At 36.4% G+C, this 18807-nt stretch overlaps 1 protein-coding gene across 1 annotated transcript; it reads left to right on the top strand.

The window, feature by feature from the left end:
- The first annotated feature begins 4159 nt into the window (after positions 1-4159).
- On the top strand, positions 4160-10990 carry LOC146133251 (sphingomyelin phosphodiesterase-like). The gene is made up of 12 exons (XM_083397698.1): positions 4160-4279; positions 5094-5324; positions 5586-5678; positions 6127-6376; positions 6832-6948; positions 7103-7198; positions 7562-7732; positions 8039-8190; positions 8795-8938; positions 9365-9551; positions 10118-10223; positions 10846-10990. The coding sequence occupies exons 1-12, from the start codon at positions 4160-4162 to the stop codon at positions 10988-10990; spliced, it is 1812 nt and encodes a 603-aa protein (XP_083253824.1).
- The last annotated feature ends 7817 nt before the right edge of the window (positions 10991-18807 follow it).

Genomic DNA, 18807 nt, shown 5'->3' with positions numbered 1-18807 from the left:
AAACAGCAGCAGTAGCTGATCTGAATACTGAGTTCACACACCAAGGGAAGCCGCATGAAGCGTGCCTTTTTTTCAATCAGCGAATGCTGCGTGCGATCGGGATATAAAAGGTCCGCCGCTTTGGCATTCAGCAAGCCGAGCGTGATACTCATTACAATTGAGTCTCATGATAATTATCCACCGGTCCTTTTAACACGCTTCTAAGGGTCAATGAGTAGTTGATTTCAAAAGTGAGGTTGCGCAATGAACCATAATCAATCATGTGATAATAATAGAAATAATATCAATTAGATCTTGCTCATATCTGGATGTTACTTATTTTTTTAAATACAGACCTATTGGGTTGTTTATATATAAACGAGGGAACTTTACCGGGGATATCGTACATGTTTGCCCACACTGCGAAACCATAGTACAAAACAACGACTCTTTGGCTATTTCTGTATAGGCAACCCTGTTTAGCAAAAAAACACAGAAACAACGTATTTGTTAAATTAGTTTGCATTACTCGATATAACCTTTTAACTATACATCCAAATTAGCAGAAGACGAAACAAATTCATAAAAAAACATATTGGTTTTCTTTCATTTTTCGACTTTTTGATAAACTAGAAAAAGTATAAACAATATTATAAATGTTGAGGAAACTGTGACAATGCCGCCAGCAAATATATCAGGGTGGTCCAAACCTAGGCCCGCGGGCCACATGTGGCCCGCGACATCATTTTTCGTGGCCCGTGAGCACTGTTGAATTATTTGTAATGTCTTTGAGGGTTCAAAAAAATATGAGTGACCAACGAACAGTAAGCATACTGCAATTGTTTAGGTATGATCACATTTTCCTGTTATGTCATTAAATAAACCAGTTTTCTATCGCTCACAAAATTCGGACTCAGGGGGTGGCAAGAACGCTTAATTTTTGTATGTGTTAGACCGGTTTAAGAAAATCCGCAGTGCGTCCTATATGGAACTTTCTAAAATGGATGTTTTTGCAAACTTATAAGTTATATTTGCGTTTTGTTTTTTTGATATGAACATTACGTAAAAAGTATGACCCAATATAAATTACTATTAAATGAAAAAAAATAAATAAACGATAAAATATATCAAGCTGCCGAAAAGTATTGTTTTAGAGGTTTTCATTGTGACTGAAGACTAACGCTCTGACCCTTTTTAAGATGCAATTTTACCCAAATTTATCTGGTTAATACATTTTTGCGCGAAACGATCACGTCTTTGTAATTAAGCGATTGTGTAGTATGCAACATCGCTCTTAAAACTTTACTGAGATACGTACGGTTTCCGCGAACATTCCAAGCTTATAAAAAAGTAGTCTTTTAAATAAAGTTTTGTGAAATACGCACCATTTTTCCCAGTCTCAATAACACTCCATTTCATTTGCGCACAAGTCCGACTATAGCAGCAAGTTTCTGGAGCTTCTAAGTCTTCGACGATGCTTTGTGACGTCATCTTTAAACATTTCATGCCCCGATCAAACAAAAATCGTTGATCCGCTCCTGGTACGCATGTAACTTATGCTCCTGGTACGCATGTAACTATGTTTGTGGCCCGCAAAGAATAGTCATGAAATATTGTGGCCCGCGATGCTGTGAACCTTGGACCACCCTGAAATATATATCGCAAGCGACCGGTTGCAAACGTGAGCACAAAGTAGCCTAAAAATGTCGCAATGACCACGCAAAAATGTTACGTCACATCAAAATTGATCAATTTTTAAAAGTAATTAATAGTAAGAACAAGTTGTCAATTTTTATTTCTAATATTTTCTTGTTTATGCATTTTTCGTTAGTTTTGATTTATAGAAAAACATATGATATTTGGACTGTTTGCATAAAAGTTCGAAAACATAAAATTGTTCCCTAAAATTTTACTAAAATATCATTTTTCACTACACTTTTCGCATTTTATACATCAGTGGTTCCCAACCTTTTACCGCAGAAAATACTAAATAGATTTCCCTGAAATACTAAATACATTTCCGCACCCTATCTAGACATTTCGCTCAGTGATTTAAAGTAATATCACTAATCTTACTGTAAGTGGCTTACCAATAGAATAAGATAAGATACGGTAAGATTCCCAAACACCTCTCGGCACCCTTGAGCTTTAGAAATGGTACCCCGGTTGGGAAACACTGTTATAGATGTTTAACTTTCTACAGATACTAATAATGCCTAATACGTAGAAATACATATTTTAGTAAAATTAAAAAAAAATGTTTATAGGTTTTATAGTGACCTGTTTTCGTAAACAGTCTAAATGTCGCTTGATCGGAAAGCAATAATCTTTCTTTTGCATTCTATTGTCTGCGAGAGATTCCTTACATTCAAAAGTGTTTTAGCTGATAGACAACATTATGTAAAAAAGTAGGTTGTGTCTCGCTAGCGTCACTTAGTGGTTATTATGTTAATCTTTCAACTAAAGTTGTGTTAGAAACAAGGAGTTTGCCATCAAAATTTTATACAGTTGAAAATTGAGACAAACAATTATTTAAACGCATATTTTTTTCATTCTTGGAACATACAAAACGTAAATTGCTTTATTGTTTTGTATGACCCTTGAACACGCAACTGATTTACGTTTTTACCGCGATTTAAGCATTTGGGAGAATTGCATATGAAAGTGCAAACAATTAACTATAACTCGAAAGTATATAAGGTGCTAAAACCTATGAAGACGTTGTGATACGCAGTTACCCAATATATATGTGCAACCGCTCCTTTACAGCAGGGGTCGGCAACCTTTTTGGCACTGCGAACCGGTTTAAAACTAAAATTTTGTCGCGGCCCGGCCTTAAAAAACAACAAATGTTTAGGAAAGGAAATTTAATACAACTTTCAATGCGAAATTTATGCTTGTTTTGCCGCAAAGAGATGCTCCCATCTAGGAAGTATTGAACTTACTGAAACCCGCAGGCGGCATCCGGCTAGCCAAACAATTCAATTGAACCCAGCCCACGGCTCATTTTAATAAAACTTTTAGGCCTTTACGTTTTTTCTTAAATTGCACCTGCATACCATTATTACCAATTCCTATATTCTTACCAGCTTGTCAAAATAAGGATATTTAAAGCATTCTTTCAAAAGAAGTCACACTTTTGTATAACATATAATAATGTATGATTCCATTTCTGACCAGGCCCTACACACCACTTTCAATAGTTAGCCTACGTGATATTCAAACGAAAATGGCTAATATGAAAAAGTAGAATGGCTTTTTTGACAACAAAAATCATTTTTTACCGTTGTTGATGTCAGAAAAATCATTAGGCTTTTTGGCTTTTTCGTCATTTTTATAGAGTCCAAAACTATAAATGCTAAAACTAATTAATAAACATACGTTTTTTCAAAACCTTTCCTGCCTAAATATCATAATAGTAAATTATTTAATTATGGACAAAGGCTAGTTTATAAACATGGCTTGCATGAAGTTCTATTGCACTTTAAGGTGAGTACGCTTAAAATTAAAACACATGACATTTTAGCCATTTTTTGATATATTGTAATTGTACTAGAAGTTAGATTTTGTAACAAAAATATGCATTTTGGATTTAATTATTTTTTGACTTTTTATCAGGTTTTTACGTACAGTTCGTGTTAAACGAAATTTTAATCTGACAAACCTGCTACGGACCGGCACCGGTCCGCGGACCGGCGTTTGCCGACCACTGCTTTTCAGCGTTTACTATTTACGAATGCGTATCACGTGTGGCTTGGTCACAAGGACCTTTGTTTGCACGCAATTCAAACACAACACTGCACACAACTGAGAGATGACTTTGGTGGATTTATTGTTGAAGTTAACCTACTTTTATTAGCAGTGGTTGCAAAAATGCTTGAACTGCAAACAATAACGAAATAGTTTGGCGATTGGCCCTCACAAATTGAGTGCATATTTTAAACACAAAGTTTTATCTAAAGATTTGCAATATTTTACCTATATGGAGATAGACACAGAAAGGGTGTTACCAAGTTTACAACCTATAATGGATAAGGTCGTTAATTTTAGTTGACCCTTGTAGTACATGTAAGCCTTAGGAAAGTGATTGCCGATTTTTTTTATCTTCTTATCGGTCATTTTAAAAGCAATACTTGTGTTTGAAGTTGCTTTGTAGATTGCCTATACTTTTGTTGTCCAGATGGACTTAAAAGTTGTAGCTGTGCTGGTAGCACTTAGTTCTTTGCAAGTGGTTAACGCATTTCCCCCTGGTCTCGAATCCGGTTTGATGTCCGAAGATCCCTTCGATATCGTGGAAGCTGTTCGACAAACCGGATTAAACGTCAATTCGTTTGACAAAGGCGATGTTGACCTAACGCTTAAACAGTAAGAACATATAAAAACGTAGTTTTGCTAATGCCCTAATCGCATTTTTTTCTTAAGAAATGAGGCAGTTGTGACATTTTAACAACATTCCTCTTATTGGTTTACTTGACAGTTTGACGTTGCATTTTAAACGCAACAACTGAGGTAAGATAACACAATTATCTGACACGACAGCTTTTTAGTAATATGATATACACACTACACGGGACGGGAAAGTTTGCAATTTAAGCCCTCAATTGGTGGTAACTTTCTAAACCTACCGAAAATTAGCTCGTCAAAAAACTAGTAGTACTAAAACAGCCCTGATGGTTCACTAATATATAAATATGAAGTTAATTCTGGTAATATTTTATTTAGGTTTGAGTGAATACCATCGATAGCTCGTTCCTGGTTAAAACAATTGGCGTATGGATAATGTAGGAGTTTTAGCGTTTACAGTTGGGAAAATCAGATAAAACTCGTGGTTTCTTGCCAATTTAGGTTTTGGAAACACAAACCATGCCAAAAAATTTTAATTTTTGAAAACTAATTATAGTATAATAGGATTTTTTCTGGTTTCCCTGCACTCAAAAATTGCACTGAGAAATAGTGGGAGCACATGTTTTCATATTTTTCCTTACTTCTGCGTTTCTATAAAAGTTTAGCCATACTGGACTCATTCTTTATCTTAGTGAACATCTGTGCATCGATTGTAGCGTCCACAGCAAAGTTATATCTAACGATAATGCTGCACAGACACTTGCTAAAAGTATATTTTTACCAATCTGCTTCGCAGAAACATCGGCCTTCTGTTTCTGCGCAAGGTTTTACGTCAAGGCGACATTCTCTCCGAGAGGCAAATGAAAAATCTGGACAGTGCTATCAAGGACAGCCAGCTGACTTGCGACCTTTGTCAAGTCGGGGTAAAGGCGATCCAGGTTCTCAACTCCGACGCCGGACGGGACCTGATTGGCGCGATCGCTGTGGGCGTGTGCATGGCGGTGAGCTCTAATTGGCCGAGACGATTCTAAAGGCTGACAAGCAGTTTTTGGCGTGTACACTGTTGCTAACCCACTGAGTCTCATAACTCAAAACAGACCAGTTATGGAAATTTCCTCACCCGTATGGCCCTTCAATTTAGGAAGAAAATTAATTTAAGAAAGTTAAAAAAAGCTTTTATTTTAAGCGGATATGCTTATAAATATATCCATAACAATATGACTATAACAAGGCTGAACAAAACTCCTGTGATTTGATTTCAGGCAAAAATCGAGAGCGATCGGGTTTGCCAACTGGCTGTCAACCAATTCGAGGACATGATATTTTACATGGTGTTCAATATGAAACCAGAAGACGTAAGTAAGCATAACTATATACCTTATAAAAGTGCAGCTTATCGCTACTAAACATCTTCTGCTTCAAATAACAGTTTTTATCGACACGTTATACGTATACTAGGTATATCGACTGTTCGGAGTTTAACCAAGGGTACGGAAATATCAGTAGACCAATATAGCAAAGTGAAACTGTATTTTATTTGCCTTTATTTTACGTGCTTCAAACCTAACTTGACAGAGCTTGTAAACGAATAACTTCTTTAAATAAATCCCCCATTGATTTCTGGGCCGTTGTCCCAAATTAATTTGCACCAATATCAAGCTTAGGATGGAAACTTTAAATACCTACAACAAAATTCTTGTAAGACTTCTTTATAAAGCGCTTGTTCTTAATTTTGAACCAACACCAATTAAGTTGGCATAATATGCAATTGATCAAGACCAAGCTTAAGTTTTCGCTGCTCAGCTCTGCTACTGGCTTCTACAAGAAAAATGCACCTCCAAACCTGAGGGCTATCTCCCAACCTGGAACATAACTGTCCCTCCACTACCGACTTCCGATAACCCTAGTTTCGGCGAGCCTCTTTCAGGTCAGCCTACCTCAAAGTTTCTCTTCTTTACTGACATGCACATGGATACCCAGTACATGACCGGCGCGAGCGCCTCTTGCGGCGAACCGCTTTGTTGTCGGGACAACAACCCTACGCCATCCGATCGTAAGTGAACATTGCAAATGCTTTAATTGTGTATTTGCTATTGTGAGTGCTTTATCTGCAATGGGGAATATTTTGGTTTCGTTCACAATAAGCAATACATTTTCACACGGGGCATTAAACTATATAGGCCTACATTTGCACATTGGATTCAGCTCTCGTGATCTAACCAAAATTATAGTTTAATGTTCAAATAAATGCTTCCACTTTTGTGCACTCCTAAAAATTATTATACGCTAAACTCCCTAACATGATTAGTTTTAAATAATTTTTGTGACTATATATTGCATTCCTTAATTACTGGTATGTGATAAGCTATAGTTTTAACGCTACTAATATGCCATTTTTGACGAACGCCGGATATTTTGCTGCTCAGGAAGATTTTCACGTACAGCATGAAACTCAATTCTATTGTTCATGTTTGATGAGATTTTCAGTGCGAATTTTTCGCTTTTTAGCAAGCAAAGGCGCCGGTCGATGGGGCGATTATAGAAACTGTGACATGCCGACATGGACAGTGGAAGGAATGATGAGAAATCTCAGCCAGTACAAATTTGACTTCATTATATTCACTGGTGAGAAATTCTCTTGGACAATGTTTATAATTTATAGATTTTTACCATCACATTTCTGATGAGAAAATATTCAGATTGTTTTCGTTACACACTGGAATCCTGTTTGGGTAACGTCAAATTAAATACGAAACAATATGTTATGTCATCATTACAGGTGACATTCCAGCACATAATGTGTGGAACCAAACCAGTTTGGACCAAATCGACAAGATTCAAAGGTGGACCAATCACTTAACCAAATATTTTCCAGGTGAACAAAAATAAAAGGTAGTATATTGCCGAAGATCACATACTGTATTTTACTGCTGCCCAAACAAACGAATAGAAAAAATACTTGACCTATCTGAAACAGTGGCGTAAAGTTCGCAAAGTTAACCACTTTTCAAACAAGGCTACACATATAACAAGCATAACAGCACAGGCCCATTGAAAACCAAACATCACGTATAAAAAAGGGACAATATGTTACTATAGAGAATGGCATTTTGATTAAGGAAAACCCAGTTCGAGATTGCCTGTACCACATCGATTCATCGTGATAATTGTTGTGCCGTAGTTCCAAGTCAACTGCTGCAAACATTCGGTTGTCTGACGAATACGATTCTTTTTACAGACACCCCAGTGTACGCTGCTGTGGGTAATCACGAGAGTGCCCCGGTTAATTCGTACCCCCCTTCTTCCATTTATGGAGTTAAAGGTGCTGACATAAGGTGGCTGTACCAGACCCTCTACGACAGTTGGTCTCATTGGATTCCAGCAAAGGACATGGAAACCGTTTTGCAAGGTTCGTTGTTTTATTATTTGTTGCCGCATACGCAATTCACTTTGACAAGGATGATAACGAATGAATCATTAACCACGTGCACTGGGTTTCTGCACTAATACAAATATTTGGCATATTCCTCTACGTATCTGGATTTATGCGAAACCTTATGGTTCAACCAGTTATATAAAACGAACGATCAAATCAAGTAATAGGTAAACATTGAAACAAAAATGGTTGTCGCAATACGATGTAAAGTTAACAAACTCCTGACTCGCTAAAAAAATATATAAATTCCAATTGCTGAACATTTGAAATTTATTGTAGGCGGATTTTACAGCACGTTGATCCAGCCAGGTTTTCGAGTCGTATCGTTGAACACTAACTTGGGTAGCGACGATTCATGGTGGCAGATGGTGGGCAATAACTCGGTTGATCCACAAGGCCAGCTAAAGTGGTTTGCGCAAGTCATGCAGAAGGTAAATAAACGCGTTGAAAACGCATTTACTGTTAATTTGATCTGATAGCACAATTTTTTTTATCATTTTTGAAAACTATAAGGTTTTCCGCAATGTTATGCCTTCTATTTGAAAGCAATTTTGTAAAGCTTTTACACAATAGCGTCATCATAAGTAGCATAAACATTGATCTTGTACGCCGGAAAAATCCTGTCTGTATATAACTTGTTTTTCTGTGAAAACATTTGAAGTAAGTCTTCTCGGGTAAACAAATAAGGAACGCATTTCAATTACAAAAGTATTGCCACCGAGCGAAGCTATATATTAACCGCGATTTACACCACTTGGATAAAGTTTCAACGATAATTATACCCTATATTCATAATAAAAAGTATGTCTGCATAATGGGTGCGTTTATGGTTTTGTTGTAGGAGATTTTACTCAGAATCCTTTTAAATTCCAATTACGAAACAATTCAAGAAAAATATGTGCCGTAAGTGAAATTCTGTCTAATCCAAGGCATGCATTTAACCATCTGTATTGGTAAATCTCCATTGTTTGTACTATAAGCCACTAGTCAGCCACTTATAGAAGTTCAACAATTTAGCAGAAAAATTGTTAACAGGCAGAAGACTTGAAAGAGCGAGTCCTAATAATTACACATCGCCCGGTAGAGGGCACTATGGAGTCGTGGAAGTGGAACTACTACAATATCATGACACGATACCAAAACAACATCATTGCGCATTTGCTCGGGCATGCACACACGGTATTTATACAACACCAATGTAATATTTAATTGACCTGGTTCATTACAATTAAAGTATTAAACAAAATGGTATAGATCATTATATGCTTCAGAATTTTGTTCCCGTAACGTTTAAAAAAGCAAAACTATTTTATTCTAATGATAATGAAAATGAATAAAGAGTTTTTCAAAACGTTCAAAATGATACCTACATCTGTATGGGCTTTGAATTCTTATTACGTCTTAGCCTACTACCACCTCCAACCATTATTCTTTAATATTTTATTCTATATCTTCAATTTATAAGCATTTTTTGTTTATGCTGTGGAAAACTCTTTCGGTGCGTTGCACGGCGCAAAAAACAGCACATTCAATAAAAATTACACTTATAGTCAAGTCGTGTAATATCCCAATTGCCCAAACAAAACAATTACGCGAACAATCAAGGACGAGCTGAGGTTGTACTACGACTCGACTGATCCGACCAAAGTAGCGAGTGTTGGCTTGGTGGGGCCCGGGTACACCACCTACTCGTTCCTGAACGCTGGATATCGAGTTTACACCATCGATGGAAATTACCCGGATTCAACGCATACTCTCATGGAGGCGGAAAGTTACTACCTAAACATTACAGGTTCGGATTGGATGCCTTGTAATAGCTTTGTACGATAAACTACAGGTTACCGCGTTTTCGGAAGGTATTGAGGGTTGTGTTAATTAGACATGTCATGCTTAAAATACTTAAATATATAGAGAAACAAAATAAAGAAAAAAATCTTCTAATTTTGTATAAAAAATAAATATATAATTTTTTATAGAAGGAAAAGACTCTTTTGTTGATGCAATATGGCGATTTTGACGACCGTGGATAAATCTAAGACATCATTTTTTAACATTATGTTACAAATAGAATTGCACGCGGCCATGGCTTCTTTCCAAACAGCAACTTTTACATATTTAAACAATACGTAATAACAAATTTTCGCTCTTTGCAAAGCTAATTGAGCGATGCAATTGCTTTTTGCCCGTTTTGAGGAAATACTTTGAGCTCCAAGGCCCCGTGGGTACCATAGCACTCTATAATGAACTTTGCCAACCTAAAAAAAATCGTGCTTAAATTATTACTGCCTTTTAAATATGGACGAAATAACCGGTCAACTCAAATTTCCATTGTTTAACATTAAACTGTTTCTCGTGTAGAAGCCAACCTGACAAACAAACCGGTTTGGAAGTTCGAGTACTCCACCACCAAGGACTATGGAATGACCAGTTTGTCGCCGGCGCAATGGCAAAAGTTTGTTGACAGGTAAACGCTAATCTTGACAAACGCATGGAAAAATAATAGGTTGGAACATATGTTTACAACAACGTATATGGAAAATTTTACGCTATAACGCAAACTTTGCGGCAGCATTGGCATCGCTCAAACAAAAATCTGTCGTAGACTCGGTTTATTATCTTTCACGGAATTTGGTTTACCATCACTCAAGTACGTTTTTATCGATAGGACCAAAAGTAGTTTCGTTTAAAGCAGTGCTTCCTAACCTTTTTCAGTTCGCGACCCACTTTTAATGCAAGTTTTATCGTGCCACCCACAATGAGATATGATCAAACGAATGAAAAAAATTGTGAGAAAAGAAACAACATACACATGCAATTTACTATTATTGCGGCGAAACTTGAGCTTGTATGTTGGATTGTGTCGTATTTGTTACATTGTTGCATAATTGTTACGTAATGCTACTGCAATAATTCCCGATCTAATAGAGAACTGTAACATTTAAAAATGCATTGCGACCCACCAATGGGTCGCGTCCCACTGGCTAGAAAGCACTGGTTTAGAGATTATCTGATATCAGTACCGTACCCTAAATTTCTTTCTTATACTAATTTGACCTGTGCAGCCTTTATCCAGAATATGTTGACAGATTTGAACAGGAGGACGACCTATTTCAGCATTACCACAAATACATCACCAAAAGCGAGGACATTTCCCACTGCGATGCCGGATGCAAGAAGTCGACAATTTGCGGCATCAAGCAATTTCGCCCAGGAGACAAAAAAATGTGCTGAGAGCCAATCTCGCACAACTTTTTAAATGTCAACTTGCAATAAGTTACTAAATTAAGCACTGTTTCTGTTGATATCATAGGCATAATTATGTGTTCTATAAAATTATATAATCCGCTCTATATAACACCACTTGATTTTGTTATTAGACAGCTGAAATCTTATTTTTAAACATAAGAACAGTTTAACGTAAGCTAATAGTCAGGCTGTAACATTGAATAGTTTCATATGTAATATTCTTTTGTGTAGTCCAGGGTGGTAAAACCTAGGCCCGCGAGCCACATGTGGCCGTGACATCATTTTTCGTGGCCCGCGAGCTCTGTTGAATTATTGCAGTGCCAGACTGCCAGTGCGTACCTGAGAGGGTTTACTCCGCAGTGGTCCTCAACTGGGATACGCGGCACTCTGTAGAGTGCCATTTTTAACGCTCAACGGTACCAAGCCCATTTTTTAAGCTTATTGATACAATTTTTTGAGTACGATGAAAGTGCCAAAAATAAAAGATTTTTTCAACCTTGTTGCACAGTTATTGTGCTGTTACAATCTCGTTTATGTAACGTTACAGTTAATCACTCGGTTGTGAAACAATGGAATGAAAGAAATATAAGTGACCAACGAACAACCAGCATGTTCGAATTGTTTGGTTATGATTACATTTTTCCGGTTTTACCATTTAACAAACCAGTTTACTATCGCTCATCAAGTTCGGATCCAGGGGGTGTCAAGAAACACTAATTTTTGGTAAGAGGTATTTGGAACTTTTGAAAAATGACTATTTTGCGAAATAATAAGTTATATTTGCGTTTTGTTTTCAGTCTTTTTAATATGAACGTAAAATAAAAAGTATGACCCTATGTAAATCACATTTTTTAAACGAACGAGAAACAGTAAGTTTATGGAGCTTATATGTATTTCGACGTTACTTTTTGACGATGCTTTGTGGCGTCATCTTTAAACATTTCAAATCCCGACAAAACAATAATCGTTGATCCTCCCCTGGCACGCAAGTAGCACTTTATGTGTATTTGCAAGAAATATTGTGACCCGCGAGTTTGTAATTCTTAATGGGAAAAAGTATAAAATTCAAACAAACGTTTTTTTCGCGCTTTGCGCTAACACTTTACTGCCTCCTTAAATGTAATTAAACACGTTTAAGTGCAAAAAATATTCAAGGCCCGCCTGATTCACAGTTGTTCCAACATTTTAATAACACAATTCTCAGTTATCATTTTGTGCGGCCCGCAGAGACCTTTTTAAGTTTGGTTTTGGCCCGCGACTAGAAAAAGGTTGCCGACCCCTGCTTTAGATCAAGCAATAATCTTATTTCATAATTTTTTGGACTTCGTTTAATTAAAAATTTGCACTCATGAATGTGGAAAATGAAAAGAACGAAGAGTTTAATGCACTTATATTTTTAACATTAAGCGACATGTGATGTTGTTTAAGAGAGAAATTCTGAGCTCAAAATTAGGGAGGGGCCTCACAAATGGAATAGCCTAGGGCCTCTCATGGTCTAAATCCAGCCCTGCCCGCGATGCTGTCAACCTCGGACCACCCTGGTGTAGACTATGCACGGATCTGTAATGCAGCTTGATAATGAATTGCAAAGCCAATAAGGTCGAGTAGATCGACATCACCTTAATTAAGACGTTTCCACACGAACTTGTATCCTCTTATGTTACTGTGACTAAGAATTAAGTAAATTTCTTCAACAACCTTTAACAGTTTTCTTCTCGAAAGAGTTCAACAAAATGGATTGATGTGTTATTAATTAACACCCTCAATTTTTTTTTTTCATATTTGCAAATTTGTTGTGTTGTATATGCTAAGACATTGGTTACCGGCGTACGCGCACCCTCAGTATACACGAGACAAATATCAGGGGTATGAGAACAAGTTCGTTTTACTAAAACTGATCGATTTAGCGCAAAATGGATCAAAAAAATCTTTGTTTGCTAACGTTCACGAATTAAAAAAAATCGTTAAAAAACTTGTTATCTGCAGTGAACTACATAACTGCAGTGAATTTCAGTTCATCTATAATGCCTTTCTGATGGTGTATACCAGGGTTCGTTAGGAAAATTTAGAAGGCACGCTATCTGCAAATAGGCCTAAGTTTATTCCGCGGCACACTATAGTGTGTTGTAAGATCATGTCAGGTGTGCCACGACAATTCCGGAAGTGTTTACTTGCGTTTTTAAGGGTACTTTTTAATAATCAAAAGAAATAACACGTCTACGAAAAGTATATCAAGGCAGACATTTTGACTTAATGCACGTTTCCTAATATTTTAAGCTTTTAAAACCTGTATGCTACCTTCAATCGCGGGAAGTCAAATTTTATTAGTTTTTTACTTACTTAACTACAAAGAGAATAAATATACAGCGATTATTTTCCAACTTTAAACCAAAATCGGAAAGGAAGATGTAATTATATCCATGCGCAAGAATCCCATGATATAATATTGCAAATGTATGATTTGATTTTATGATTGATTAATTAATTGCTGTTTCGAAAAAATTATTACGCAATAAAGTACAATAAAAAACATTGAAGCAAAAAAGAAAAATGCCAGGTTTCATTTTTATGCAATTTAAAGTCCTCAGTGTTCTCTTATCCGCTTTGCAAGGGGATGTAAATTGCAGGACTTTTAGCCAGCTTAAGTCAATCGTTAAAACCGTAAGACCGAAAAATCGTAAGATATAGGAATTCTTTATATTAACGTTTTGCTGTCTGTAATCAGAAATCGCTTATTTTTCTCTGGGCTATATCTTGGATACTTTCTGATGTCGTCTATTAACGTTCGACATGTATTTCGTAAACGAGCCGCCGTGCGCCGCAAAGTGAAAAAAGGTGGCTGAGCACTTTTCTAAAGTTCATACTCTTTTGGCAAATCTAGACAAACGTTGTGGCTTCCAACAAAAAAAAGTGTTTAGTGTTTTTAATTCATTTTTTAAGAGAGTGCGACATATAGGATACAAATATATAAGATACAAATCAATTGAAAAGGCATTCAGCTTAAAAAAGTTTGACACCCCCTGTGCTACAAATATACATATAATGTTAAAGACGTAAGCCTACATAAAAATTAGTAGGGGTGAACCTAAAATAATTTTCTTTAGGAAATATGATTTTTTCGCCGTAACGCATACGTTATTATAACAAGTAACCTTTCCCTGTGCCTTGCAGCCCCGTCAGATTTTAAATAAATAATTATTGTACCAAAATCAATTCAGTATTTTTCGATTACATATCAGTGTGACAACTTAAAAATACAAAAGTCGACTCACAATCGCTCGATGCGCGATAAAAATGTGTTTATTTGGTTTGAACGGGGTAAACTTTATCACGAGACCTGACTCATTTGACACACAAAAAAGGCTCGTGCGCCATATATTAGTTTTGATCGAGTTTATTTTGACAAACATGTTGTGAGAGCATTGACTATACCTACACAATTGTGGGACTGCATATGAAAACCACGTAAAATTTTTGCCCCAAGGGCAAATTTTGAACATTTCGTTGACCTTGTTTTTAAAGGTGTAATGACACACAATACAATGACCATACTTCAAATAACATTTAAAATCCGCGCAATTTCTTTCGCAGTTTTGTTGTTAAAGTCGTCAAAAACAGTTTGTGGAGAGGGTGGCATATGGTGCACTTTTCTGACTAAATAAAGTCGGTCGTAATTAGTAGCAAATATTCTTTTAAAAACGACTATAAAAACATAGAAGGCTAGCTTAAAAGTTCGCAAATCGTAAAATCATGAACTACTTTTGTTCAGTTGGGCCTACTTATCTACACATGTGTAACTCTTATGTAAAGCATTAGACAGTAATAAAGCAGAATTAACGACAAACAGTCGCAACATGGAACCAATAAAATCATTATAAAAGTGAAATATTGGAGTAGAGCTCGTAAGAATTGGTTGGCGCCCTCTAGCCCAACAGGACTCAAAACCTAAGCGGAAAAAAAAACTAAACGTGCACATTGTGCCCTTGCGATATGTACGCGAACCAAAACGTGCACATTGTGCGCACAATGTATCAGTGCACGTTATACAGTAAAAGAAATAACTTCATATTAAACGATTTTTTCGATGATGTTTATTGTATTGAGAAGATCAAGTAATGCATGTTATGTTTCGTGCAATTTTTTTATTATTATATATTTTTTTAATTGAGTCCCAATTCTATAGATTTCTGATTATATGGGATAAATTTACTAAAAAAAGTTAGCAACTGGAGGGTATAAATTTACTAAAAAACGTTTGCAACTGGAGGTAACTATAAACCTGCAAACTTAGCAGTAAAACCTGAAAAAATATTTTGAAAAAAACATAATTCTTATCTACTCAGCTTATGTGGTCATGGTTATGACGTCATTGGGTATCGGATTGTGATACTTTTTGTCCACGATATTGGTTATCGGAATAAAATGTCAAGTTTTGTGCACCCTACCCATTTGCATGTTGGACCTTTTAAACGTAAGGCAACACTTCTTGTACGTAAAAATTTATCTTTGGCCATTTTTAATCTAATTCAAGTGCTATATTGCATTTTAATTATGATGACTAAAAAAAAGTTTTGTTAGAATTAGTTGAACATTGAAAAGCGATACGTCAGCCTAGATTATTTGTTTTCTAAATGACCAATGACTCCTAAAAACAACTTTCGTAATTAGTGGCTCGATCGACCTCTCTGATTCACTGCATTTAAAAAACACAAGCATTTTTCTTTATTATGAAATACATTTAAAATGAGTGATTGTACAACGTTAAGTCAGGCCATAATTCCGTAAATTTCAAAACTTTAACACAAAAGTTTATTTTACAAAACCAGAATATTGAAGGCGTCACGGCACACATATAGCACAAAAACAATTAAGGGAACAAAAAATACTCACTATACAGGGCGAAAACCAATCGTAAGATAGAAAGTTGGAAATGGTCAAATAGAAATATTTTAGGTAATATGAAAATGCGACAGAAAAAAAAAAAACGTTAACCGCAAATGACAAAGGAAGATGGAATTATAGTAAAAATAAATAAGGATGAACAAAAAATGAAAGGCTATCGAAATAAAAACATTAAAAATCAATTCCACTGAAGAGAAATTCAGGGAGTCGAACCGTTTGACTTTTCCGGTTCAGGTTCGGTTCGGGTTCAGGTTCGGTTCGGGTTCAAGGATGTTTTCGGAATCCGGTTCAGTTCCGGTTTCGGTTTCGAGCATTTTAAAAGTTCCGGTTCAGCTCCGGTTCGACTAAATTTATTTTCAAAACCGGTTTATAAAGTTCCGGTTCGGATGAAATATGAGATGAAAATGTGGGTCAATAAATGTAGAGTTACTAGGCGCCAGGCGCGGATCTAGGATTTCAGTTTGGGGAGGGCCATGACATTTTTTCAGATATGACGTCACAATTTTTTCAGATATGACGTCACAAAACTATACCATTGCGTGACGTCATAATTCAGGTAAAAATAACATCGGCTGGCCGAATAAACTAACTCCTGCAAAATAACGCGAAAAACAGACCTTTTGAAAGCACGAAAAAGTAATAACGTTAGCCTCTACAGTGGGCCGGTTTCCTAGTTTGACCCGGTATGAAGAATATCGCTGAAAGACGCTACCATGTCTATTGTCTACACATCTTGCTTTATCCCGAAAAGGCGAGAGCAACCGCACATGCTTCCGAAAAAGCGCCGAGGTCACGTCGCAATAAAACCATAGCGTTGTCTGTTGCGGTCAGCTGTGGTTCTTTCATGACACTTCTCTCAATTTTTAAGTTACTGTAGTTGGTTTTTGCCAAATAAGGTTGCTGAAATGAGCAAAACTCTATGCAAAGTTAATCCTAACATTGGATAGGTTATTCAAATCCTTACACAAGGGTCGGCAACCTTTGTGTAGTAGTCGCGGGCTAAAACCAAACTCAGAAAGGTCTCTGCTGGCCGCACAACATATGTTAAATGAGATTTTGTGTTATTACAACTTTATAACAATTGTGAATCAGGTGGGCCTCGGATTTTTTTGCAGTTTGAAAACGTGTTTATAATTACTTTTAAGAAGGCAGTAAAGTCTTGGCGCAAATTCGCTAAAAAAGCGTATACTTGGTTCAAAATTCCAGTCCACACGTCGCCATTCCCCTACTACTATTAAAAAAGTGTAATAAAACTACTTTGAGAAAACGCGATAAATTTTATAGTTAATCTATTTTAGTGCTTGTTAACCATTTGGGGCACACCTGGCGAGCGAAGCGAGCGCGATTTTTTTGGTATACCGGTATTTCTTTTAAATTTCTTGTTTTTGTTACATTTAAAAATAAATGGTTAAAAAATATTTGTCGATTATGTTTGAATACGTTTTTTGTCCGCGACGCACTTGGCAGCTTTCCACGGCGCAACAGTAAAGAAGCGCTGATCTAGTTCAAAAAGAGCATCAAAACGTAAACACACTGGATGCATAAAGAACATTAGCGCGAAGCGCCAAAATATTTTGCATTTACACTTTTAAAATATAGTCAAAAAGTATTTAAAATGGACTCGTGTCTAATTTGTTAAAGAGGCGGCGGGCCGGATGAAGTATATTGGCAGGCTGGTTGTGATACAGATTTGCATTAACAACAAAAAAGCTTTTAATTGTACTTGGATATAAGTTAGCTATTATATAGTCGAGGTCAGCGTACGGTCACTTAAGCCGTCTCTGCAAATCTGAAAAACGCCGCTTTGCGCGAGTGCGCGAAACGAATTTTACCATTTTTTTGAAATATTTATTATATGGCGCCATAAGCTCGAACATCACTACAAAGCTTAAAAATATGTCTTTTTTGGCGAAAATAGGCCATATTACCTAGGGAACCGCGAAAATAAGCTGCTTATTAAGTAAAAAAAATGTACATATTTTTTAGTTTTTTTTGGGGGGGCATGGCCATATCGCCCCCCCACCCCCTAGATCCGCCCCTGCTAGGCGTAAACAAGCTGCTCGTTGCCGAAATATCTGAAAAATAAAAAAAACTAACGTTTTACCGTAGGCCTGTGTAATCACTATTCATTATTTTTCATAAAATTTTGAACATGGCATAGATTAACTCTGTAAACTAGAGGTTGTGACGTCATGCTGGAGAGAACCGCTTTTGTTGACAGGTTCGGGTTCGGTTAAGGTTCAGGTTTATTCAAAATATTGGGTTCAGTTCCGGTTCAGCTCTTTAGAATCTTACATAAAACGGTTCAGGTTCGGTTACGGTTCGGGAAAAATTGGACCAAAACCGGTTCATAAAGTTCCGGTTCGGTCCCGGTTCGACTCCCTGGGGAAATTGAAGACGAACATATAAAAATTCTACAGAAACATAAAAAAGATGTAATGTTAAATATGTAATACAGAGAAAAAAATAATTACTGAGAATAAAAAGTAAAGGCATACATTTATGCATCATCCAAAAAGATAAAGAATCAAACACACACCAGACAACGTTCCCATCATTCGTTTTCAATTTTTTCCACATTAATTAATTAAAAATTGCAAACCTATTTTTAGCCACGTTAGCATAAAAACTCTTACTGCAAAACTGCATACTTAATTTTTTAGCTCTTCATCTGAATGTATTCATTTTTCTTTTCTTCAAAGACATGGAGCAATTAATGCTTGTTTAACAGCCCTGCAGGTGACATTGTCTGACGTTGCTTGTCATAGCATTGCGATTTTACATTCAAATATTGCCCTCCGTGTTTGTAAATATATATTGCAGAATTTCTCATACAATTTTAAGTAGAATTGCGCGGTCCTTATCCAGGACCACGGAGACCGTTTTTCTTTCAATTGTAT

Source organism: Ascidiella aspersa, chromosome 9, assembly GCF_963924565.1.
Source record: "Ascidiella aspersa chromosome 9, kaAscAspe10.2, whole genome shotgun sequence".
Classification (NCBI taxonomy): Eukaryota; Metazoa; Chordata; class Ascidiacea; order Phlebobranchia; family Ascidiidae; genus Ascidiella; species Ascidiella aspersa.
Note: the sequence above shows the minus strand (reverse complement) of the source record. Positions and strands in the feature narration are given on the sequence as shown.

Excerpts from the sequence above, each read along its gene's own strand:
- LOC146133251 (XM_083397698.1), top strand. The coding sequence starts at position 4,160 with ATGGACTTAAAAGTTGTAGCTGTGCTGGTAGCACTTAGTTCTTTGCAA. Across the intron at positions 6,949-7,102 it reads TGACTTCATTATATTCACTG|GTGACATTCCAGCACATAAT; the intron begins GTGAGAAATTCT and ends TCATCATTACAG. Across the intron at positions 7,733-8,038 it reads CATGGAAACCGTTTTGCAAG|GCGGATTTTACAGCACGTTG; the intron begins GTTCGTTGTTTT and ends AATTTATTGTAG.